General features: G+C 37.7%; 1 protein-coding gene across 3 annotated transcripts in view; it reads right to left on the reverse strand.

Annotated features, from left to right (window-relative positions):
• Nucleotides 1-6,311: 6,311 nt before the first annotated feature.
• The window catches only part of LOC110039142 (embryogenesis-associated protein EMB8), a 147,206-nt gene continuing 126,064 nt past the window's right edge, over nucleotides 6,312-27,453 (reverse strand). For all 3 annotated transcript variants that reach the window (XM_020744102.1, XM_020744101.1, XM_020744100.1), the window contains 5 exons: nucleotides 7,973-8,029; nucleotides 7,745-7,875; nucleotides 7,573-7,656; nucleotides 7,146-7,212; nucleotides 6,312-7,062 (listed from right to left, as the gene is read on the reverse strand). In XM_020744102.1, the coding sequence (XP_020599761.1) occupies nucleotides 6,583-7,062; nucleotides 7,146-7,212; nucleotides 7,573-7,656; nucleotides 7,745-7,875; nucleotides 7,973-8,029 (819 nt within the window). In that variant the 3' untranslated portion in view covers nucleotides 6,312-6,582. The remainder of the gene's footprint in view (nucleotides 7,063-7,145; nucleotides 7,213-7,572; nucleotides 7,657-7,744; nucleotides 7,876-7,972; nucleotides 8,030-27,453) is intronic.

A 27,453-nucleotide genomic window follows, 5' to 3' on the forward strand; every position in this document is an offset into this window, starting at 1 on the left:
TTATTTGATACCATTTGGATAATAGCAGGTTTAAGCTCAAATGAATTAGCCACTACAGTAGGTTTTTGAATACTACAATGAAGTTCATCTACAGTAGGGTTGGCATAATCTCTTAAAGGTCTAAACTCTTGATGAATTTCAACATTTTGATCATTTTGGTTTGTCATTTCTATAATTTTTTTATATTTTTTAAGATTGTTAATTTTCTTATTTTTTGATTTTTTTAACATTTCTCTCTAATTCAGAATCGTATGGCACTAGTTCTTCTGATCCTGAACTACGCATACACTAACATAAAATAAATTAAAACTAAACACACACAAAAATAAGATACAATAATTTTTAAAGATTAAAAAAGACTTTCAAAATATAGAAAATTACTTTAAAATCAATAGATTCTTTACAATTTTTACTTTAATTCCCCGCCAACGACGCCAAAAACTTGATCCCGGCTGTTTATAAACAATTATATAACAATAGCTCTGATTATATTTTTCACTTATATTTTTTTATTTTGCAACAAGCCAAAAAACTTGATCCTGAATAAAAATAAGAATTCACCTTTTTAATTTATATATATTAGGATACTACGCAAGTATATGTATCGTTATCAAGTAATATAAGACTTTTCTAATTACACCTGAATATCGAACCCACAAAGAAATGCAATATGCACTTTTAAAAACTTTTTATTTTTAAAAAGACAATTATTTAAACTATAGATGTTTTTGCAGTAATGAAAGTTTAAATATTTTTTATATTTTTGATATTTTGGCAAAACTTTTGGCAAAACAGTAACAATTTAAAAAGATAACTTGAGTTTTTATTGGAGAAAAACACTAAATATAAAAATATCTCTCTATCATGAATCAGTAATAAGTATAGGAATTCTGTTGTGGAAGTATGCAAATTGTGTTATGCCAAATAGGAGCAATCATAATCTTTACCCATACTAGAGATGCTATAAAAAACATTGGCTAATTTAAAGTTTGAATAGTTCTAAAGATCGGCTAGGCAGGGAAGATATCAACTCTCACTCTAGAGTTCCTCGATTCCCTCCACCTGGGGGCGAACATCTCATAGCAGAACCTAAAACAATAAACCAAGTTGGGGGATTTAACCTGTCACTTTAAAGTCCTCTAACTCTACACCCTTCAATGAATATTTCCCTATTTATTTGCACTCATTCATATGAACTACATTTTCATTCATACAACCTCATGTGATTCTTTCCAATTGTTAGCTGAGACTATACCAGCCTAGTTCTTACATGTTCTCATAACAAATTTTAATATCTGGATTGGCCAAATCAAGAAGTAAATGAAGTACACAGATTTAAATCATCATAACTTCTTCCAACATTAAAGATTAATACATTCCACAACTTTCATCCAACACTTAATTACTTATAATTTTAAGAAGAAGGATAAAGAAAACTACTCAGAATCCATTGAGAAAACAAAACCACTCTTAAATTTAAAAGTAGAAATCATTGTCAAACCAACAATAAGTCTCAATTAAAACCAAAATTAGTCTAAAACAAAAAAATAAAAAACTTATCTCAAGACTTATCTCAAGTCCTCCACCACCTCCACCAAACTGGCTCAAAAATGTGTTATATGCTGCCTGAGATTTTCGGTCTCGTTGAATGTTTTAAATTTTGGTGACACAAAGCCCTTGGGGTAGGTTATGACATCGAACTCCTCTGAGTAAGGTCTACCCCTTGAAATCAATGTGCCGCCCTTAGATTGGGCCCAAACTTATTGTTCGATCAACTGTTTAATAACTTTCTCTGGTATGGTATATGGTGAGGAATCCTTCTTTTGTTGTTCATCTCCATTGGCAGAGGTAACCTCTCTCCTTTCATTGGTAATATGAACTATTTCCAGCTGGTTGACTTCTGAAGAAGCTAATTGTACGACTGTGACTGTTTATGGATTGTAGCCATGGAGGCCATGGCAGCAGCCATCTCCTCCATTCTCTTTTCCATTTGACTAATTTGTTCATCTCTTAAGAAAACAGACCTACACAAATTATCTGTGGTGTTCCCTTCAATGAGAGGTTGGGTATCGCTCGCAGATGTGGCAGCTTTGGTCTCAATGACATGAATATTCATGAAAGATTCATTGAGATAATCATTGAAATCAAAATCTTCATCATCATTGATGACTACATGCTCTTTGGCTAAATCGGAAATTTCAGCCCAAAGCTTTTCAAAATTTCTCTTCAATTATTGCTTCTTAGATCATTTTAAGATCTGGAGGATTTTCCTGAACATCCTCCTTTTGTTCATCAAACTTGGTAGCAATAACTATAACTATATCTGATACTTTAGACTTTTACTCCATTCCACAACTCTGCCCTACGGGCTCATTAAATTGTATTGGTACGGCGACCTTGGGTACCCATACCTTCTTCTTTGAAAGTGATTTCTTGAGACAAAGTGCGTTAGTAGTAACGGAGGCATCGGTATGCCAAAAAGAGGCATGCTCCCCGCGGTGCGTACCAAATACAATATTAGGTAACTTCTTTATCTTCTCCTTCTTTGGGGTTGTCTTACGAGCAAAAACTGATGGTACTCTCGGACCTAGACGTGACTTGACCGGTCGACATTATGCAGGCCTCAGGACAGCAGTAGTAACAAAATCTATGGTAGCAACAGTAATATCAACTCGACTCCCCAGACGGAACCTGACGAAAATACGGGCTGAAAAAACTTCAGTTGACTTCTGAGATTGTCGGACATATCTGACATCACTTAAAATCTCTTTCTTCATTTGAGGGAACACTGCACATCTCACCAATTTAAGTAGCTCAATGACTGAACATCCTTCTTTAGCGGCCAATCTTGGAATATGTACGAACTTTAGTGATAGGAGTGGGCTTCTCCCTCTCCTCACTATGACCATGAAACGACGGTAAGGTATCAACGACCTTTTGAATGCTTTCATATCCATTAGTATTCATTAAAGGGCGAAACCTACTCCCTCGCATGAGCAGAGAGACTTTAAGTAATTCAAGTTCCTCCTTGTGAGGAAATTCATCAACAGTTATTTTTTCTGGAATTTTTGCTTTAACGGCCTTTTGAGACTTCTGGCTAGGGTTTCTTCTTTGAGATCGAGTTAATGGGGCAAACTTCGAACTCGATCTAATGTCAAATATCGACAATGTGACAGTAAATCCTTCAATTGTATGTTCCACAATCATAACCTCCTTTCCTTTGACAGAAAAAGGAACAACAGACTTCATAGGTACTGGGGGAGCAGCAGCTTTCACCTTCTTGCAGGAAGGGAAATCCTAAGGACAGTTTAGGTTGAATTCAACGAAAGGCTTCTGAACTTCAGGAGCGGTGACCTTCATTATGACAAATGGGGATTTTCTGAGAATGACTTCCAGTTCATTGAATCTAGCTCCAAACTTGATGGTGGGAGCGACATTGCGAGCATTGCAGCTAGTTGACAGGTTGCAAGAAAAAGTGAGCTTCGGGAACGCCATTGTAGCAGCTTCAAAAAGAAAGCTCTGGGGTTAGTTATTTGGCCAACACCTTGTAATTCTAGTGCGAACATTAAAAATTAACAAAGCCCGATCTTTAGACTAGGCATGTCTTTATTTAATTTTAGTTTGTGGAGATTTTAAAAATTTAGTGAAAATAGTTTGAAAGTAGAAGGATTTAATTAATTAGATAAGAAAGGTTAAAGAGTAAGCGCAACACACAATTCAATTTAATTTACAAAGTAACAAACCAAACTCGAAGGAACTTAAAAAAGGAAAAATAAAGTTTAAGACCCGGTGCGGGACCGACTTTACCACGAATGCCTAGGCGGAACTAGTCCACCAACACACCTATTGGGGGTCTGACCCCACACAAAAACAAAAGTCCTAATGAGCTCGTAAACGTCTCTGTCCAAAGGTGATTAAACAGACGGTCCAGAAGTCCTGAAGATTTGATTGTACTTACCCAATAAAGAAATAGGTGAAGATGTCAAGGAAATAAGGGTAATTTGGTCCATAAGGGACATGGACACATTACCCAAATTACCGATGTATGAAGACAATATTCCCTGATTTTAATAGAGAAAGAAACTACTTACCAACAGAGTCGCTAGAAGCTGTCAGCATAATTTTTAGAGTCCTGTAGAAGCTGTCAGTCACCGAAATTGAAATTACGATGCCCACTTCGGAAAGACATTTAATTTATATATATATTTAGTTTAGAAAAATATGAAATCAAACTGATCCCATATTTTTCAAAGTTTAGATGAAAGAGCACTACACCTCAAGCTATGTATATATCTCAAAAGATAAACACATGATTCAATAGTGAGGCTCAATCAACTAAACTAAGAAATATAAGACATCCATTTAGTCTGCGAAAACCGTTTTTTTATGTTGACTAACAAGTTCCCCTATTTAATATAAAAAATTAAATAGGGTTTATATTCAGCTGGATTCTTGAAAGTTTCCTACAAAGGCAAGCCCTTATAGTTAATTACATCTTAGATAACGAAGTCACCAAAGAAAACTCTCGATAAAAATCAGGGGATATTGTCTTCAAGAATTTCAAAGGATATGACTTGTCAAAGAGATCAGACAGAGATGTGAAATGTGAATAGCTCAAATTTGGAACATTTTATTTTTGGAATCCAAAAGAAGAAGAACTAAGGGATTTGATGGATCCTGAGGAGAACCTCAGCGACTTCCCAATATATCATATCTGGTCTCAATTTAGAGGAGAAATATTTAAGTGTTTCATCCTGCCAATTTTATTAATTAGGGCTTACATTCATGTAAAACAATCACACAAATAACTTGGAAGATGTACTTGGAAGATGTGAGGAGATGTGAGGATTTTGGTAATAACGAACGACAACCTCAGAATCCTAAAGTGAGTTAGGGTTTATGTTGCATAACAGAGTCATACAAAGGGCTAAAGAAAAGTTGAGGATTTATGTCGCACTAGGCGGACAACCTCAAAACCCTATGACTTGTTGGACTTGTTGTTTAACTTGTTGTTTAATTCTAAGGAATGGTTTAGCTGGTGTAGACATGTTTTGCTATTGAAGATGACCATGTTGCCTATAATGCTAGTTCCAAGCTCCTTTTCGTAGTAAGTTTAAGTTTTTCTAATGTGTCAATTATTGATGTCAAATCAAATATTTCCTAAGGTTATGGTTATTTAAATATCATATGGGATGTTAAAGTTGATTAGATTGAAGCTGGTTAGGATCCCACGATTCCCTCCCCGACACCACTATTTTCATCGAATTCACTTAGTCCAAATGAATTTACTAAACTCAACTTAATGGGTTCCATACTTTTATTTAGACCGTGAAAAATCTCGTTAGCAACCATAGGTTACCTTCTCTGAAGGATTCACAATCATCCGATAGATATTTTTTAATTTAATTGCAATTTTTGTTTTGTTTTGTTTGTGATTAAATTTTGAGTTGTCTTATATTTTGACTATTGTGACAGTGAATTTTATCTTTGTTTTTTAATTTATTTTGGTTTTAGTTCCGTCACTATCCTAAAAGTTTCAGTTTTGACATGCATGGTGACTTTGTTATTTAACAGGCAAGTTTATAAGCAGGGAACAAGAGATGCAAATAAATAATAGTAAATTTCAATGCAATAACTTAAAAGCGTACATGTCAATTCTTTTTGTTTTTTCACCTGAAATTCCAATATTTGCAAAGCATATGTATAATTTTGCAGGAAAAGCATAGAACAAATATTTGAGGTGTGTCTATCAGATCTTATATTAGACCTTAATGGATTCAATCTGTTTGTCTCTGGGGATGATTCAATTAAGCAAATCATAATATGTCCAAGTGTCCTCTGAAATTCCCAAAAGATCATGAAAAGGTCTTGAGTAATACCCTAGACATTTCAATCCCTCGAATCATCTCGAGTTCATTTTGGCCTTATTTTGTTTGTCATGTTGTTCACCCAATTTATGCCCTTATGCTTAATGAACCTTGATGTTTGGATTATTCCCTTAATTGGGATAATTATCACTTGATGTTTCACTTACAAATTATACAGGTAAAGGCCCATAAGGGCAATCTGGGCTTAATTAAGAAATTTAAATCCTTTGATTTTTTAAATATGGGATTTTAGTATTTTGACAATATTTCAAATTATTTATAGGTAATTTTCTAAACCTCATTATACAAAATTTGATTAAGCCTAGCTCACTATGAAGCCTGTAAAAGTTAATGGGTGGATTTGTTATTTTTCTTAGGCAAGTTTTAAATGTTTATACTTTTAATCCTTATCAGGAATCATACATTAAAAATAAAATGCACAGATTTTCCAAATAAGAGTACTTTTACAGCAGTCGCTCTACAAAAGCAACTTTCTTAATATCAAATTCGAAACCAGCTTTATCGATAGTTATATTAGATCCAATACATAGCAATTGAATATCTCAACGGTGCAGCTTTTTTATAGGATATGATTTCATCCGGAAGAAGTAAATAACCTATGCCCCAGTCGAAATACATGTTATTCTATATTCATTTTGTGAAAGGAGGAACAACCTGTTAGACAGCACCTAGGTCCGTCTTCTTTCGATAACAATCATCTTCCTCGAACTGACCCAGAAAAAAGCCCCTTCAGTTTGTTTCTGAATACCAGGAGAAGGGCGGAGCCAACCAGGGGCCAAGAAGAGACGACGGCTATGTACGCGAGTAACCATATTGACCTTTGACTTCGCCTTGAAAGCTGCTTCAGGCATCTCTTTACCGCTGCGGTAGAGGCATCTTTGAAAGTAATGGCATCTGCATCCTCGTCTTCCTTCTGACCAGAAGACGAAGATAATAATGGAGTATCCAAGGCTGTGTTTATTGGAGCACAATGCTCCTGATCGTCTGTGGTAACAATAGCCTTATTATCAGCTCGTGCTTCAATTTGTCTCTGCTCATCATTTGCATCAGATATGTCTTCATTGTCTGACACATCACTTATCACTGCCGTGATTAATCCATTTTCCATTAAATTTATATATGGGCCTTTATCAATGGATGAATCCAGTGGGGAATTTAGATCGTGGTTTTCTATCTGCAGCGTATTTGTTTTCACAGCTTTCATCACCTAAGTTATGAAATATGATTCAAACACAAGATTATAGTTCGAGAGAACACCTTTTGTCCGTGCATGTACGGGCTAGAATGGAGAACATAAAGAAACTCATGGACAGCTCTAACCCACCTGCAGGAAAAAAAAAGTCAAACTATTCGAAGAACACTATTTCAGTAGAAACGCAAGTATAGTGCCATTTTAAGTATACATGCAACCATCATTCCTCTTACTCGACTTATATGAGAGTAGAGCTAAAAGGGTTAGTTGCGAGTATCCATTACAATTTTTACTAGGAAAATTAAGTGCAAGGATAGAGCAAACAAAACATATCTTCCATAAAACTCTTTTAAAACTGCTTGTTTTTTGCCATAATGCTTGACCAAACTAGTCTATACTGAACACTTCAAGGACACAGAAGGAAAAGGAAAAAACTTGGCCGTGTACAATGGAACCATCTAATAAAAGATACTTGGATTTTAGGAATTGTACCATAAGCTGCTTGCAGCTATCCCTTCAAAATATGCAAGATGACCTCCATGGGCTGTTGTTGCCAAAACAATATGCTTGTTTGCCCTGTGAAGTCCATGGTATTTGAATTAATCAGAACAAGGCAGCTAAACGGGAACAGAAACATTTTAAAAGAGAATCGTGTTAGCTATACCTGCACTCATCCCAGGGAATCGCTTCCTTGGTACATAATGGATCATCCAAAGCACTGATGCAGAGCAGTGGAACTGATACGTTCCGCACATAGCTAACACTACTACAACGACGGTAGTATGTATCCACAGTCTACGAGAATATTTTACAACAAATTGATGTCACAGTTATCAAAATCTCAAAATAAAAAATAATGTAAAAGAAAAAATGGCATGTTAGATGTTAATACCTCAAATTTTCCAACTAGGCGTGTGGCATGATGGTCAAAGTCTCGAACTGAGCGTGACTACAAAGACAGTCAAAATGAGAAAACATGTGGACTTTGAAAACTTAAAAGTAAGGGTGTAAAAGACTAGAACACGAGTGAGCCCAAGGATTGTTGGTGTTTGGCTCGTTCAAATATATCTATAAATATATATTTTGAACATTGTCATAGCCGGTCTCAAGCCCAGATGTAAAAAGCGGAGGTTTGCGTTAAGTAATCAACAATCAACGTAAAATTTGTTGAAAAATTCATGACATGAAGCCTTTTAATCATTGTGTAAGTGCTAGGGCGTTCCCTGAAAGCGACGCACTGTATAGCCTAAATGCAGTGAAAAGAGTGCAAGGGCCGCTACACCGGCACCCGGGTGTAGTTACAAATAAGCAAGGGTTCCACATTACGGACAAATACAAATAAAGAAGTTAGTCCATTAAACTAATGAAATTAATATTAGGATAGGTTCATGGAATATATGTACTCTCAATGGTAAATTAATGGAATTAGTTGATATTATAATTCATAGAAAGATTAATATCTTATGTATTCAAGAAACTACATGGGTTGGAGAAAAGGTTAAGGAGATTAATAACTTGGGTTTTAAATTTTTGTATTCTGGTAAGAGTCACACTAGAAATGGTGTAGGTACAAGTAATTATAAATAAGAGTTTGAAAGATAATATTATAAAAATTAATAGAGATGGAGTAGAAGTATAGTCTTTAAAATTATCATTGATACTATGATTTTTAATATTATAAGTGCTTATGCTCCTCATGTAGGTTTAGATATACGAGGTTTAGATATAATGTAGGTTTAGATATACGGTCTAAAGATAAATTCTGGAATGACTTAGAAAACTTAATAAAAATGATACCACTTGAAGAAATATTTTTTATTGGAGGAGATTTAAATAGATATGTCGGTATAGTGGTAGAAGATTACAGAAATATTCAGGGTGGCTACGGTTTTGGAGTGATTAATGAAGAAGGTAGAGCTATTTTAGATATTGTTTTAGCATTGGATTTTGTTATTTCTAATACTTTATTTAAGAAAAGAGATGGCATCTTATTACTTATACTAATGGATCTAATAAAACACAAATTGATTATTTTCTTATGAGAAGAAAAAATCGTCGAGATTGTAAAGATTATAATGTCATTTCAAGTGAGGATTTAAGTACCCAACATCGTTTATTAGTTTTAGATTTTAAAATGAAGAGTTGTAAAATAGAGAATACTAAGACTCATCATCGTAGAATTAGATAGTGGAACCTAAAAGACACAAATAAAATTATTTTTATAAGTAAAATTCAACATTTCAAAAATTGAAATGTTCATGACGAAACAAATGATGTGGGATAATGTAACAAACACTATTAAACAAGTACCAAAAGATGTACTTGTAGAATCAAAAGAAAAAGCTTCTTTTAATAAAAATAGTTGGTGGTGGAATAATAATGTACAAGAAAAGATAAAATATAAGAAATTATGTTAGAAAAATTGGTTTAAATATAAAAGTTTAGAAAACTGAGAAAAATATCAAACGGCCGCAGGGAGTCTAAAAGAACAATTTGTGACACTAAAAATTCTGCTTTTAATGAACTTTGCATCAGATTAGATACTGAGGTTAGTGAAAAATATATGTATAAACTAGCTAAACAAAGAGAAAAGAAGACTAAAGATTTAACTCAAGTGTATTAAATATGAAAATCAAAAAGTGTTTTTCTTGGAATAAGATATTCAACATAGGTGGGTGAGTTATTTTGATAAAATTTTTAATAAAGTTTCTGAAAATATGATCAATCTTAGTGATCTTAATATCGTTAATAATAATAAAATATTTCATTTTAACGTCACATTAGTAAAAAAGAAGTTGAGGAGGCTTTAAAGAAAACTAAGTTTGGAAAGTCTATAGGACCTGATGATATCCCAATTGAAGTATGAAAATATTTAGGAGATTTGGGAATTTTTTGACTTAGTCAACTCTTTAATATTATTTTAAAAACTAAAAAGATGCCTGAGTGAAGGAAGGGTATTTTGGTCCCCATTTTTAAGAATAAAAGGAATGCACAAGAGTATGCAAAGTATAGAGCAATTAAGTTAATGTGTCATATTTTAAAATTATGGGAGAGGGTAATTGAACATAGGTTAACACATATTACAAAGATTTCTCATTATCAATTTGGATTTATGTCGGACAGGTCTAACAGGTCTACTGTCGGACAGGTCTACTATGGAAGCTATACATTTATTGAGATGTTTGATGGAGAATTTCCGAGATAATAAGGTGAATCTACATTTGATTTTTATTGATTTAGAAAAAGCTTACGATAAGGTTCCAAGAGATATCTTTTTAGAGAGTTCTTGAGAAGAAGGGCGTTGATATGACTTTCAAATAATCAAAGATATGTATACTAGAGTTGTTACTTGTTGACTTTCAAATAATCAAAGATATGTATACTAGAGTTGTTACTTGTGTTCGAATTGGAGGATTGACCAAATCTTTTCCTATTTCTATTGGATTACATCAGGGATAAGTTTTAAGCTCATATCATTTTGCTTTAGTTATGGATGGTCTTACCGGACATTTACAGGAGCATGTACCTTGGTATATGTTTTTTGCTGATGATATCCTTCTCGTAGATAAGACGAGAGAAAAAACCCAGAAAAAACTTGAATTATGGAGGTCTACATTGGAGTCCAAAGGCTTTCATTTGAGTAGAACTAAAACTGAATTGAATGTAATTTTAGTAGTAGTAGCTCTAGTGAAAAAAGTGTAACTTTGGGTGATCAAATTAGTAAAAGGTGTGAACGATTTAGATATCTCGAGTTTGTTTTGTTCAAATTGTTCAAAGCGATGGTGATATAGATGGGGATGTTAATAGTATAATTTAAATTGGTAGGTTGAAGTGGAGGAATACTTTGGGCCTTTTGTGTGATAGAAAAGTACTTCTTAGACTGAAAGGAAGATTTTATAAGACGGTGAGACCCTCGAATCGACGCTTTTTTTGCGACATGCTCAGTTTTATCCCCCATTGCTAGTAGGTTTATAAGTCGCACGCCCGGCACACATGTTTTGGCCTTGCTTGTGTGTTCATAACTCAAAATAGGTGACCTAACGGCCGCCGCCCGACTAGACATACCAATAGTCACCAGATTCATATGGGCTACTGGAGAGTAGGCAATGATCTTCTTAAGATCGATCTGTCTTGAAGTGGTCGAGGGAGTATATATTATAGCAATCGCGCTTGGAGTATAAATGAAAGGAGTGGAACGAAGTGTCGCTTCGGGAAACATGGGTATGGAAAATCTTAAAAACCCGTAGGTTCCCAATTTTAAAGGAATTCCTGCCAAGATGACGGATCCAGCCGTAGGTGCCTCTACATGGGCTTCGGGTAACCAAATATGAACTGGTACCATAGGCACTTTGACGGCGAAAGAGGCGAAAGAAGCAATCCATAGAAAGATTTGGCGCCGCTCACTCAATTCTGTGGTTAATAAAATTTGTGAATCGGTGGTTCCTGTTTGGAGAAGAATCAACGGAATAGCTAAGAGCATAAAAACAGATCCAAGTGAAGTATATAGGAAAAACTGATATGCTGCCTTGATCTTTCTTTGTCTCGAACCCCATACCCCTATAATAATGGTAGATGGCTCCGTCCCGAGCTTCCGTCGTCGACCATTGTCATTAGACCACTATGGACTGTGGGTTAATGAATTTTCTGTCGATATTTAATACTGAAAACTGTCGATAGTCAAATTTTTCTTGTTATTAATCGATAAGACTCCGCTAGTGCCTATTGCCTTAATGCCTATAAACTGGGACCCTTGAAATCACAGTTGACCAACTTCAGATCAATAAGCACAAGAAGGCAAGTCAACCCTACCACCGATACTAGACTAACGGGTCGACTCACTGCTTCTACTGCCTCTCCATACCCAAGCCGGAGAACACGCCATCTCGTCTGACGACGACTGTCCTAAGATACTTGACCGAACAAGTACTTGTGTGGAGCTTATCGGCTCAGAACCGATGCCTTCTCGAACTATAGCAGCCTTTTCCACCGTAGTGAGATATCCCCCAGTAGTTTCATACCTCGGCACGAGATATTCAGACAATCGGACCGGAAAGGGACCCGACCGACGGATTCGTGGTACTGAAAACCTAATGAGAGGATAAGATAGTTGACTGGCAGACCCCTTCACGTACGTTAGCCAAAGGCCCCTAGAAACTCAATCTGGAAGGGGACCTTGAACTCCGGCGAAACAAAGGCCCCGTACGACCTGCGGGAGTGAAGTGCTCGGTAGCTTTTATGATCACAACAGATGAACTGACAGCTCATAAGCGATCTGATCTGCTTTTCCCGTTAGAAGCATACGCGCAGGGGCTTCTTTTTCGAGTTCAGTAGAGCTGTAGTAGCGGGACTAGTAGCTAGCTACTCGACGGGTTGGATTGCTGAAGAAGACACATCAACATCATACTCTAATGTTGGCAAGAAACCCGAAGAGGTTCCGCTTCACGCGGCTCACTGGAAATGATTCAATACTGGCTGTTGAACAAGGGCCGGCTTTCGAGCCAATTAGATGCAGGTTTTCTTCTGGCTTGCCATGTTCTTAAGACTCGTTTGACTATTTGGTAGCACAGATCATTCATCGATAAGAAGAAGTACTGGCACGGCACACTCAGGCCAGAGAACGGTAACCACCTTGTGGTTGGGAGAAAGGCGTCAGAATAGGGGCGTGTCTTCGATCCAGTTCCCTAGCTTCGTGAGTGGAAAACAAAGGCATTAGGTTCAATAGGGCTTTTTCCCAGTGCATCAAGGATCACGACTTCTCAGGATCTGCTAATGCTAACTCAGCAACAAAGAAGAAGCGAGGGCGAGCTTAGGCTACCGGTGGCTCACTTGCTTCTAAAATGCCCGGTTCCACGAAAGAAGTGGATTCGTCGAAGTCTGGTTAGGAGGCAAATCAAATGTAGGTGATGCCGATTGGGCTTCCTTCAGATAGGTGCTCAACGGAAGGCTTCTGTCTTTTTTTGGGAGACTCTCAACTCTCTTGGAAAAGCAAAAAGCAAGAGACAGTTGCTCGTTCCAGTGCCGAAGCGGAGTACCGTGATAACTTATTGTCCATCTCATTACAACTTTTTGTTTGACCTTCGACGAATTTCGCCTATGACCAATGCCAAACCTAGCTTCATAGGCGTAACAAAGCTACCTGAAAAAGGGCAAGGTGCACCTTAGATTGAAATTGGAAATCGACGAATTGCGTTTTGCCAGATAGATTCTTTTAGAAAGACTCTCCGGATAAAGTCCAATAAAATACCATTTTATCTATCTTAATAATTTAAATAATAAGTGGTATTTATTGAAAGTCCATAAATACCACTTTCAGGAGCGAGTTGCTTCTTTCTTTGGTACATTACCTTCAGATCTTCTTGTAGATCTTTTAATGTCACTGGTCTAGGATGACACCTAGCCAGCATGTTGATCTGGGGAAGAGGAGGAATCTGTGATAAATATGGTATTTAACTTACTAAGCTAGAGTACAGAAGGCGCTAGAAGATCACAAATAAGACTCTAGTCAAAGGAAAAAAGGTCACTGAAAAGAAAAAAACAAGCCGACCCCAAAAGAAATGCTAGGGTGGCTCAGACAACTCATCCTGCCTCTTCTAGTGGTGTAGGAACATACGACCCTAATTATTCCGCTGCTTTCATGTCAAAAACAAAAACCTTATCTTATCAACAGGAGGAGAACGACGCACAACATGCCGTGGTCGACCAAATTCTTGCGGTCCATGGAGCACATGCACAGGGGCTCAAAGAATCTATCGGGTAGCAGAAATGCTACAAGAGGAGGCGCAGGGTAAACTCATCTTCCTAAAGCCTAAAGGCTGCTCAAGATGAATTTCATTATTCAGTTGATCAATCAATCGGAGTACCTCTTACCAAGAACTTGAATGGAGGATGTTGGCACTTCACTTGATGTAGCCCTGTTGGGCCAACCCATAACTAGAGAGTTCTTTTTGGAAAATAAGACGTACAGTCTCTTTCTATTCATTGAGATTGACTGAGTCTGAACCTGGAGTACAGTTGATCTTCAATGAATATAAAAAATTGACTGGTTCAGTTCGATTCCACGATTGGAAAGAGTCAAGTTCCATTAGGGGGTGCCCATATGGATCCGACTCGGTCAATCAGTGACGCTGCCTATGTTCACGTACTCAGGCCAATGTTCACCTCAGATGGAGTGGATTGAGAATTCTCAGCATGGGTCCCCGTCTTCCTGATTCGAGTACTGGCTAGCTCGCCTTCTCCTTTGGTGCTCATGATCACGAGTTGAGCATTCCTTCTTGACTTGAGTGGAGTTGGGTGGAAACCTGTCTTGGTACTCCAAAGGGCCCTTCTGTTCCAGCTGGATTCTTCTCTTTACTTTCAGGTCACTTTTGATGCAGGAATGACGGTTGGGAAACCCCCTTTGAGCGTGAGTAGAGTCTGAAATCCGGATCAAGAGCCGTACTGGTTGAAGAAAATGAGTGGGTGCCAGAGTTTATTGCGGAGGAACCCTTGACCCGGTTGCTAATGAAAACAAAGACAGATATTATTGGCTTGCTTAGCTAGCTGCTTTGACTGGTGGGACAGAAATAAGAATCTTTCTTCAAGGAACTTCTTTTTGGCTGAACTTCACTTCTGACGGTCAACCTCGAGATTTTGACTCACCTAAGTTCAACTTCTAAACTGGGCTGAGAAAGTGATTCGAATTCTGTCAACGGCGGGATGATTTATCGACTCAAATTGGACAAGAACCAAAGATGCTAGGCCTCACTCCTCATGACAAAGTGGTCACTAAAGAAACCTGGGATTCCCAGCTTTGAAAGGCAAGGTGCGGAGCATTGAAATCAGAATTCGGACTAAGAGGAAGAGTCACCAATACGAATGATCGCCCGCTGCACCTTTCTTCTCTTATAGGGCGGGCAGCAAGTTTTCTCTGCCCCGAAGTTCAAGCAAACCTAGGTTTATGCCCACAATGTGTGGGAAGGATCTGTTGAGCTTAGTAGCTCAGGATCCGCATCTTCTCCAACAAGGTGCTCATGCAGTAAGTGACTATGTTCTTGATTCCGGTCTGAGGCATGGTCAAAAATGAGAATTTCTTCTGATATGCAACTGAAACAAGTTCTTGCTAATGGTAAAAAAAAAAAGAAAAAAATCAGAAGAAGAAGAGAAGTCTGAATAGAACAAGAAAAGAACAAAAGAAAGAATGACACAAAGATAGGTACTAGTTAACCTACCCTTTTTCTTCATTACTTTCTATTGTTGAACTGACGCCAGTACACTTCACTAGCGCCTTTTTTTTCTTCTTGACAGAAAAAAGAAATCTCATTCGTACTCCTAACTGGGTAGTTTTGAAAGAGTTCGAACTAGCGCCTTAGCTTAGAATTTATTGAGCTGTCTCTCACCTCTTTTTTTGTCTCCGATCTCTTTTTTTTACTTTCTTCATTCTGATCCTGTTCCGGAATTCGTTGTCTTTGCTTTGCGCTTTGTGAAATCATTGGGTTTAGACATTACTTCGGTGATCCTTACTCCTTTTCAAAAAGGCAGCAACATACCTTTTGTTTTTTGTTCTTTCTATGGAAAAAGTCAAAATCATATGAAAGATTGATTCCTTTGTGATGATCGAAACAGTTTGAAAATTTCGACAAATTTGATTTTTTTTTCATTTCAAACTTGTTCAATTTTGAACCTCTCCATTTAGATATTCTCTTTATGATCTCTTTCTCAAGTTGGTCTAACTTCTTGATTGTCACTAACCCTAGATTATTACCCCGATAAAAGAATCAATCATTTTTGCTCGAGCTCCATCATATGCTATACCTTTATATACCATGAGTATCCACAAAGGAAATCGGGTTCCTAGCAGAACAAATTCTGTCGAGACAAGAGCATCTTCATTCGTATAGAAGATGGTGGATGTCAGAATCCACAGCCAATCATGTCCTTCAAGTCGCACGTTGCTTTCTACCACATCGTTTCAAACGAAGTTTTACCATAACATCCCTATAATTTTCTTTTAATTTGGAACCATATGCAATTGATTCAATATGGAATCATGAAGAGATTGAAACAGATCTAGCCGAGCGACTATCAGTGCCGGACCTTACAGCGGGTAGTGCGTCAATTGATTTGTTTCTAGGCAGGTTTTATCGATCAACGTGTACCGAACTTCAGAATCTCATTTTTCTTATGCTGATTGCTGATGAAGCACACTGCGTCTTTCTTGTCTATAGCTAGGCCCTTGAGCCTTCTGTCAATAGGAGGAGTTCTTCCGGTCAGTCAGTCAAGTAGGTAGTAGTCAAACTCTGGAGTTTAGCGATCCTTCTCTTTTTCTTCTTGTTAGCGAATCTGCTGCTTGATAAGGCGTAACCGCAGTTATTGATTGAATCCGCACCGCAGCAGTTTTGAACGTGGCGAAGTTCTCTTTCAAAAGCAAAGAATGACGTAGGTAGACTAGAAGAGAAGGAAGAGTTTCGGGCTGAAAGCTCCGGCATAGTCGCTCTCTTGCGACTACCTTTTCTATGTCATCCGATGCTGTTCAACAGGGACTATAGACCCGGCTATCTCCGAGTTGCAATCCAGACCCAGGAATCTTTTTGTTAAGAGCACCCGGCCAAAAAAGGGAAAGGCTGCTTTTAGGCCTAAGCAAAGCAGGTATAGGCGCTAGAAAGAGGACGTGTTACCTCATTCCAAAACCAAGGCTACGGTGACGTAGATAGAAGAAGAGAAGACGGCCGCTATTGAATTGAGAGAGATAGATGCTTTTTGTCAGAATCAAGCTAGAAGTTCTAGTGAAGAAGAAAGAAGAGAATTCTCGATATGATAGGCCACCAGGACAGAAATTACATTGACGCGGGAGGTGCTTGCGACTGCCTTGCTTTTGTTTGACCGGCCGCACATAAAAAGAGTCTGATTCTGACGAGAACTTATGCCGTCCATTCCGTCTGTCTGCAACCCGTTCCTTCAGCTTTTCAGGGGGTAGAGGGTAAGAAAATCGTTCATCCTCATTGGTGTGCTCGGCCGCTCTTTAGTCACATGCCACCTGTAAGCTCAGCCATAGTGCACCCACAGCCTTGTTGTTGGCGCCCGCCCTGTGCATATGTTTCGAAAGAAAAAGAAAATTCTCGTTTGGTAAAGTCAAGTTCAAGTCATTGTTAATTAGGGCGGCCGGCTCAAACAGCCCAGCCTAAAGTCTCCTAATTCAAGCTTCACTAGCGCCTTTTTTTTCTTCAAATTGAAAACTGAAAGGCAGCTGAAGAAATGGAATTCCCTCATTCAAATCTCGTACATAACTCTACATAATTGAGAGAATTGAGGAGTGAACCCACCTGCCAATTCTTGCTTCAACCCGGCAATGACTCGAGAAAAATGAGGTAGTCAAAGAGAAGTCCGGAAAGAGCCGGAAGTGAGTATCTATGGGATTGAGAATCATATCTTCTCCGACGTCTTGCTTCACTAATGGGTCTGAGAGGTTTTATTCCGGAGTGAATTACATTACCTAGGTGAAACTCCTCTTTTCATTTCATCTTTTGCTGCGCAACCTCAATGTGTTCTTTTCTTCACCATTTAGGTAGACTTTTCTGGGAGTTCTTTTTAGAGGAGTTTGCGGATAGATTCCCTGAATCTTCGATGAAGAAGACTCTTTCCAAACAAGGACTAGTCTCATTTCATTAGAAAGACCTATTCTAGCGCCTTCGTATAGGGAGAGTTCCGCTCGTTTCACTTACTAAGTTGAGTGATAAAGAAGAAGATTGGCTGCTTCCAGGCATTCTAATGAAGTTCTATCATTACCAAGGCGCTATCCAGGTTTTTCATCTACGTCTAATTCAAGTTCCAGGCTCAAGAGTAACTGCCCCCTTTTTCCCAATCAGCTGGAAGAATCTCATAGTCAAGGAGGGGAACTGCAAGTCAAGTAAGGACAGATTCACTCTTGTATTAGAAAGCGGAGAAAGCAGCCTGCACAGATGAAAGAAAGTCTCTGACCGGGGGAGCTCTCCAATCCGAGCAACGATGGCTCGTGTACAACGCTCTTGGCAAGACTGAGTTATATCATCATGTCAAAGCTCATGAGAAGATGATGAGCCGAATCCTATGAGCGACAGCGAAGAAAATCATCATTCTATATAGCATCTAAGAATTAGTCGTACATGCAGTCGGCACTGGAATATTCAGATTGGCTTACCCCATCCCGTCTTCCCAGGGAAGTCCTATGGTGAGTAGCAAGACTGGCCTCTCTCTTTATTGGTCTATGATCCCCGATGGGACACAAGCAGAAAGAGATGACTAATCTCCGCGAGTGACTAATCCTCGTAACATCGTCTTGTCTGCAGTCAGTTTCTGTCACCTTCGGAATACCCCAGACGGGGATTTCCCCCCGGTCAATCTCTTTCTCTAGGCTCACGCAAATATCTGGATTTCTTTCATTTCCTTTCTTCCTGGACTAGTGGCTAGCAGACTTTATCCAGTAGCGTATGTCCTGTTGCCTATTAGCGGCTTTCTTACCTGAACTATGAAAAAATGGGCATATTTCCACTTTCCATCTTACAGAAAGAGATGAGGTGACAAGCAGAAAGAGATGACAATATAATCATCACGTAACAAATCAACAAAACCCAAAGTCATCTCACGTTCCCCCTCCAGTTTACCCACTACTGTACCAGCGTGAATATGATCTCCGCCAGACATACGTAATGCTTTAGCTAGTACACGAAAATGTTTTTCTGTCTATCAATAACTGCATGCATTGCGCGATGGATGTGAAGAAGTAGACCATTGTCGCGGCAATAATGAGCCAAGCTAGTATTTGCGGTGAACCCCCCAGTTAAGTAGTCATGCATTACGATAGGAACTCCCAATTCTCTGGCAAATACCGCTCTTTTGATCATTTCTTCACAGGTACCCGCAGTTGCATTCAAGTAATGTCCTTTAATTTCACCCGTTTCGGCTTTCGCTTTTTTAATTTCTTTGGCACAAAATAAGAAACGATCTCTCCAACGCATAAATGGTTGTGAATTTACGTTTTCATCATCCTTAGTAAAATCAAGTCCACCTCTTAGACATTCATAAACCGCTCTACCGTAGTTTTTTGCAGATAATCCCAATTTTGGTTTAATAGTACATCCCAATAGGGGACGACCATACTTGTTCAATTTATCTCTTTCAACTTGGATGCCATGAGGCGGACCTTGGAAAGTTTTGGAATAAGAAGGGGGAATTCGCAGATCTTCCAGACGTAGAGCTCGCAGGGCTTTGAAACCAAATACATTACCCACAATGGAAGTCAACATGTTAGTAACATAACCTTATTCCAATTCCTCGTGAAATTATAATAATTTAAATACAAACTATAATAATAATTTATATATTTATATATAAACTATAATAATAATTTATATATATAATAATGATGAGATTACTGCAGCATTGTTGGCTCACAGCCAGCGGAAGCAGAATGCAAGGGAAAACTCTCATGGCGACAATTTATATATGAAGAGTAATTAGGATCCTGGAAGGAAGAAAGAGGAGGGATTTGGAAGGCGAAACTCCAGATCAAAGTCCAAAGACAAAAATATGATTTATTGCTATAAGTGCAAGGAGCTGGATCTATGAAGAGGGATTGTCTAAAACTCAAGAAGCAGACTGGGGAGAAAGACGATGCATTATTCAAGCCTGTAAATGTGGTGCAGAGTGACAATTCAGATTGCAGTGATGATGATATATTTTTAGTTTCATCAACTCAGTTCATGGATGCATCGATTCTTGATTCAGGGTGCTCTTGTCACATAACACCTAACAGAGAGTGGCTTACATAATACAAATTAACTAATTCTGGTTCAATCTATTTAGGTGATGATAGATGTTGCAATATTGTTGGTATTTAAAAGTCAGAATTCAGATGTATGATGACACTGTTAGAATATTATGTGATATCAGACATACTCTAGATCTGAAGAAGAATTTGATTTTCATGGGCATTTTACATAGAAATAGTTTTATTCCTAAGGCATATGAGGATAGAGAAATCATCTGAATTGTTAAGGATGCACTGACTGTGATGAAAGGAAAGTTAATTGCAGGTAATATCTACAAACTGTTGGGGAGTACAATTGTAGGTAGAATTCATTCTGTTAAAACATATGATGATAATACAAAGCTATGACATATGCGTCTGGATCATCTTAGTAAACGTGAAATTGCGGAATTGCATAGAAGAAACCTGTTGTATGGTGTTGAAAGCTGCAAACTTGATCTTTAAGTTCTGTGTTCTTGGAAAACAGACTACAGTCGGTTTTATGACTGAAAAACGCAAAACTAAATGAATTCTTGATTATGTGCATTCTGATGTATGAGGCCCTACTAGGAAATCGTCATTGGATCGTCATTGGGAGGATCTCTATATTTTGTTGCATTTATTGATGATTTCTCCAGAAAAGTTTGAGTGTATTTGTTGAAACAGAAATTTGAAATTTCTCTAAATTCAAGCGGTGGAAAACTAGAGTGGAGAACCAAACTGATAGAAAGATCAAATATTTGAGATCTAATGATGACACAGAATACACAGATTCACAGTTTCAGAAGTTCTGTGAGGAGCATAGGATTCAGAGACCTTTTTCAGTGCAGTGCGCAAGACACAATAGTAGAACGATATTTCAAAAAAGATAAACAGGTCCTTAATTGAAAGGACAAGATGCTTGAGACTAAATGCAGAACTTTCTCAGAGTTTCTGGGCAGAGGATTCATAAGCTATCGTTTTGAATATGACATATTATCTCATTAATAGATCAACTCAGGCATCATTGGGTGACAAAGTTGCAGAAGAGGTATGGACAGGTAATTCAGTTAATTTCGATCATTTACGAATTTTTGGTTTTCCTGCTTATTTGCATGTATCTGGAGATAAAAAATCAAAACTTGATATAAAATTCAAAAAGTGCATCTTTCTAGATTACAAGAAAGGTGTGAAATGATACAAGTTTTGGGATCCGATTGCAGATGGTGATCAGTAGAGATGCAGTTTTTGATGAACAGTCCATGTTGCAGTAGAATCGAGACAAGATGTCAGGGAACAGTTCCAATTTAGATGCAGTGCAGATCGATTTAGAACAACATTTAGAAACAACTGTGAAAGTTAAAGGTTCAAATCCAACACCTGGTGACTCAAATACAGATAATTTTTAGAATTACAATATAGTCAGAGACAGATAGAGACACACCAATATAAGGCCTCCTAACAGATTAGGATATAAAGATTTGGTCTCTTGTGCGCTTCTCATCAGCAACGATAATCAAACCACTTTTCAAGGAGCTATCACTAGCCAGGAGAAAGAGAAATGGATAGGTGCAATGATTGATGAGATGGAGTCTTTGCAGAAAAATCACACATGGGAGCTAGTCCAGCTTCGTGAGGTATTATTGGGTGCAAATGAGAGTACAAAAGGAGACCAGCAGTATCAGAAAAAAAAGAAAAAGTTCAAGGCTCGGTAGCAAAGGGATTTTCACAGCAGAAGGAGATATATTATGATAAAATCTTTTCTCCTGTGGTCAAACATACTTCAATCAGGGCAGTGTTTGCATTAATAGCTATTTAGGATTTGCATTTGAATCAAATGAATGTCAAAACTCTTTTCTGCATGGTGATTTGGAGGAGCAAATTTACATGAAGCAGCCAGAAGGGTTCACTCAACCTGTACATGAGCATCTAATTTGCAAATTAAAAAAATCGTTGTATGGGTTGAAGCAGTTTCTAAGACAATGGTACAAGCGGTTTGTCTCCTACATGATTCAGATTGGCAACAAACGATGTGAGTATGATTATTGTGTTTATGTGAAGAGACTTGATGATCGTTCTAGTATTTTTTCTGTTACTGTATGTTGACGATATACTGATTGCTGCAAAAAATATGAATGATGTCCGGTGTTTGAAAGCTTTATTGAGCCAGGAATTTGTCATGAAAGACTTGGGTCATACAAAAAAGATTCTTGGAATGAAGATTCATCGAGATAGAGACTCAAGAAGATTATGTTTATCTTAACGAGGCTATGTTGAGAAAGTGTTGGACAGGTTTGAGATGAGCAAAGCAAAGCCTGTGAGCACTCCATTGGCAAATCATTTTAAGTTTTCTTCAGAACAGTGTCCTAAGACAGATACAGAAATCAAAGACATCGCAAATGTTCCATATGTCAGTGTAGTTGGCTGCTTGATGTATGCAATGATATGTCCTAATTTGGCTCATGTTGTTAGTCAAGTCTGCAAATACATGTCTAAACCTGGAAGAAAACATTGAGAAGCAGTCAAGTGAATTTTCAAGTATTTGAAGGGTACTGTAGGACATGAAATTATTTTTGGCAGTCAGCAGAATAATCCTTCAGTTGTGGGGTACGTTGATTCAGAATATGCAGGTGATTTGAATGACAGAAGGTCTATAACTGGGTATGTATTTACTCTTGGTGGAGGGCCTATATGTTGGAAATCATCAATTCAGTCTATTGTGACATTATCTATTTGTGGCATTATCTACAATTGAAGTCGAGTACATGGCAGTAGCTGAAGCTGCAAAAAAAGTCTTATGGCTTGCTGGGCTAGTAAAGGAACTGGACATTGAGTAAGATAGAGTTCAGTTGCATTGTGATAGTCAAAGTGTTATTTATTTGGCTAAGAACCAGATGTACCAAGCGAGAACCAAGCATATTGATGCCAAGTATGACAAGATCAGAGAATTGATTGCTTCTGGTGAGATACTATCGCAAAAGGTTCATACTGATGAAAATGCAGCTGATATGTTGACCAAGCCAGTTACTATCAACAAGTTCTTGCATTGCTTGGACTTGTTGAATGTTTGTAGTTGCCAGAGAAGCATGGTGACCCAACCCACTTCAGTGTGTAAGAAACTTCATGATATATTTCATCTAAGGGGTGGGATATTCGCCAGAGTGGAGATTTGTTAGTTATGACTCATATACCATATAAGGGACAGATGCTGGAATGAAGCAGAGCGAAAAAATCTGTCCAATTGGGGGAGTTTTGTTGTGGGTTGGGGGTGCGGGGGCAACGCCCAGCGGTACGGTACATGGGTAATTTGGGAATTACACATTGTACTTCAGGGTTTTCTTTAGAGTTATATATAGGCCTATTTGTAACCCTAGGTCATTTTATTATGTAGCTTGTAACCCTTTTTCTGAAGTTGAAAGAAAGTCGCCGTTCTATTCTCGATAACATAGGCATCTTTACCGAACCTCGTTAAATCTTTGTGTGTTCTTCTGAATTTAGGTCGATTCCTATTTTTCTTCACCTTATTTCCCAACAACTAGATATTGCAACAAATTTGCTTGCCACTATGCACAATTCACTCTGATTAATAATTTTATTTTGAAGGATGTACACGGGGATCACTCTCTTTTTAATAATTTTTTGTGTGCTCTTCTGAATTTGGGTCGATTCCTATTTTTCTTCACCCTAATTTCCCAACAACTAGATATTGCAACAAATTTGCTTACCAGTATGACAATTCACTCTGATTAATAATTTTATTTTGAAGGATATACACGGGGATCACTCTCTTTTTTATCTTATTAGATAGGGCCCATATTATAAATGCATAGGTGCATAAAAGCGCATTTTCTCATAATCTTTTTCTTTTTAATAGAATGCAAAATGCAACCTTTCAAGGCAACTATGATATATGATTCTCATGAAGTTCAAGGTTGTCCTTGCATCATTTTTGTCCACAACCAAAGGAACACCGGCTAGTCACTCTCTATAACGTAATAGGATGGAAAGAATACACTAATTCAGTGTTTTGAAGATTAAGCTACAATCATTTTTTCCATTAACTTGACCACACTGCCATTCATCTTTTCCTTGTGAATGAATTCACAGAAGAACGTCAAGCATTTCAAATACAGTTCTCCTCACAAGCGATAGCTTGCTTGATTGTTAGCAATTTAGCCCAGATTCATCTGCTTATGGAAAAACAACTTAACTATCAATTCTCAACTGTCAGCCTGAGGCTTGAAATTAACTAAGATGAAAACAAAAGGTCAAATAATGGAATCCATTTATTTTTATTTTTTTCTATAACTAAGATTTTATGATCGAAATGAAATGAAAATCACTAAAAAAAGTAAATTAAGGTAAGAGAGTTAAATTTACCTTAGTTTAGGTTCTTCACATCTTTCATGGATATTCCCTTATCAAAATTATTAAAATTGAGATGTTAATTTAAAATAAATTGAGCTAAAACAACTATTGAATGCTCCTACTTCTAAACATGAGTAGCACAATGAAGAAGAAAATAAAATGTAAGTTAAACAATTAATAAATCAATAAAAAAACATTTGACAATTTATATTTTATGAAGATGATCGATTAATATATTTCAAATCATTTATTTTATCATAATATATTAATTTCATATCGATATTATTTTTTATACAATAATCACATGATGGGGCTTAGGGTGGCGTCTTTCAGCTCTGCTAGGTTTCCGCAGCATGGCGAACCCTAACGTCTTTGGGCTTCGGCGTCTGCTTCCATTCGCGTTTTGCATTCGCATTTTGTCTGGCGGCAGTACTTGCAGTCGACTCCCCCGTCTCGTCTACGACAGCCGCTCGAACGCTTCCTCCTCTTCGACCGCGCCCCGCCGCGCAGAGCCGTCGAGCCACGTCTCCTGCGACAGAGCCGCTCAACAGCTCGCGACAGACAGAGCCGCTCGTCTACTGCATCTCGTCTGCTGCGTCTCGTTTGCGAAAGACAACTTCTTCGTCTGCGACAGACAGAGCTTCTCTGCTCGACTCTGTCATAGACGTGACAGAGACGCTTGACACTTGTGAAGCTTCTCGCTATGCTGCAGGTTAACACTGGCTGCGGTAATAGCCTCAGGGCTTTCCTACGCCGCCGCCCTCGCCGGTGATAAACCCGCCAAATCCTCCTATGCTCAGCTCTCATTTCCACCTCGCAGATAGTCCGATATTCCCGTAGATGTACCATGATTCAATTGCAGAACATGGAGATTGCAATCTCATCAAAAAATTAGAGAAAAGGCGGACAAACCAGCAATATTTTTCTCTGACGCTGAAATATCAACTCGTGCAGGAAAATGCAAGTTTACTCTAGTTGAAAAGTTTCAATTAGGTTGCCCTAAGATGGAGACTATCAGGAAAGTTTTTGAATACTTCAAACTAGTTGGCGCTTGACAGGTGGGTCATTCTGATGGAAGACATTTTATGATACAGTAGCTGAGCACAGAAGATTACACAAGAATTTTCTCAAAAAAATTCATCACAATTGAGGGCACACATATGAAATTGCTCAAATGAACTCCCAATTTTGATCCCAATCAAGAACCCCCAATTGCACCTATCTGGTTCTCATTACCTGAACTTAGGCTTCATTTCTTTGATCTACCTATCTTATATGCAATTGGGACTATCTTTGAAAAACCTTTGCAGGTAGATTTACCTACAGTTCATTTCTCAAGACCCTCTATTACAAGGATTTTGATTGAACGAGATATTACACTACCAGATGTATAAGAAGTATGGCTTGAATCTGCTCACAATGGTTATTGGAAAAAAATCATTATGGAATAAAAATCATACTACTGCAAGCATTGCTAAATGTTTGGACACCCGCAGAAGAAATGTTTCAAATTGCACCCACAGTTGAGAACCAGTAGTCAAAAGCAGGAACACACTGTTAGCGCACCTCATGTGCCTGAACGCACTCTTAGCAAATCTGATGACAGTCAACCTGAGGAGGGAAACACCACAAGAAAGGAGTTGGTGTCTGCCCCTGGGATCCTTTCTCTTGACCATACTATAATGGATAATATACGAACTGAAAATCTGGATAGTCTCGCAACTCCTATTCAGGAAGCATCAGGTGCAGAGGTAACAATTCACACTTCACATACACTGGAACCTATCGCGGTGGCAACGACTGTTTTTTCTCCTACTGCAGTTCTAACATCAAATCATATAATCAAAAATTAATCGAGGATCATATGCGCCAATCTTCACATGAAGAATGGCAGGTTTACACTTCTTGGCGGAAGAAGCCTGAGAGCTCACTCTATCTTGGAAACTTAATGAATGATATTTTGGTGACTCCTGGCAATGCACGACTCTTCAAAGCTTGTTATCTGGTTCCGCTGCCAAAACTGGAGGAAGAGACAGGACTAAACTGGCTCGTCCCTAGCTACTGTTTTCTGCATGTTTTAAATTTGTTTTAAATTTTATTTGAGTCTATCAGTACCTTTTGTTGGAGTTTTTATGTACTTGTATTGTATGGGTAGGGTGCTTCTTTGGGCTGTTCTCATACAACCTTTATGTATCCTTTTATATTTCAATAAAATCAGTCGTTGGCTTTAAAAAAAAATATATACAATAATCACAGAAACACTATCTAAAATTTGTACCAATTGATATCCATCAATATCAATAATATTTTCTATCAACATATACAATTACCTCAACGCTCTCTCGTTGTTACCATAAAAAAGTCAACTTCATCATATCAAAACATGCACATGCCTTAATCGTATCATTTGCATTCTAATTATTATTCAATATTTTTTTTATAATATGCATATGGAATAAATAAGTATAACCATGCAAATCTTAAACATCACTTCAAGATGAATACAACAACAACAACAAAGCCTTAATCCCACTACGTGGGATCTGCTACATAAATCCTTTTTCTCCATTGCGTCCTATTTAGTGTCATATTTTCATCTAGTTCTAGTAAATTAAGATCATTTTTTATACAATAAGCCCAAGTCTTCCTAAGTACAAAAATTAAGATCATTTTTTATACAATAAGCCCAAGTCTTCCTAAGTATACCTCTGCATTTCTTAACACAAGTCGAATATAAAGCATTTACTCTCTTAATCGGATCATCAGATGATCGACGTTTAATGTGACCAAACCATCTAAGACGACTTTCTCTAATTTTGTCTGTCACGGAGCTACACCAATCCTATCACGGATATATTCATTCCGCATTTTGTTTCTAAGTGTAAAGTCACTCATCCACCTAATCATTCTCATCTCGGCAACACTTAACTTATTATTATGCTTCTCTTTTAAAAGCCAACATTCAGCGCCATAGAGCATTGCAGGTCTCACCACCGTCTTATAAAATTTTTCTTTCAGTCTTAGCGGTACTTTTCTATCACACAAAAGGCCCGAAACATTCCTCCACTTCAACCAACCAACTTGAATTCTACTATTAACATCCCCATCTATATCACCATCGCTTTGAACAACGGACCCAAGATATCTAAATCGTTCACACTTTTTAATAATTTAATCACCCAAAGTCACACTTTTGTCACTAGAGCTACTACTAATAAAATTACATTCTATGTATTCAGTTTTAGTTCTACTTAAATGAAGGTCTT

Source organism: Phalaenopsis equestris, unplaced genomic scaffold (assembly GCF_001263595.1).
Source record: "Phalaenopsis equestris unplaced genomic scaffold, ASM126359v1 Scaffold235526, whole genome shotgun sequence".
In the NCBI taxonomy this organism is placed as follows: Eukaryota; Viridiplantae; Streptophyta; class Magnoliopsida; order Asparagales; family Orchidaceae; genus Phalaenopsis; species Phalaenopsis equestris.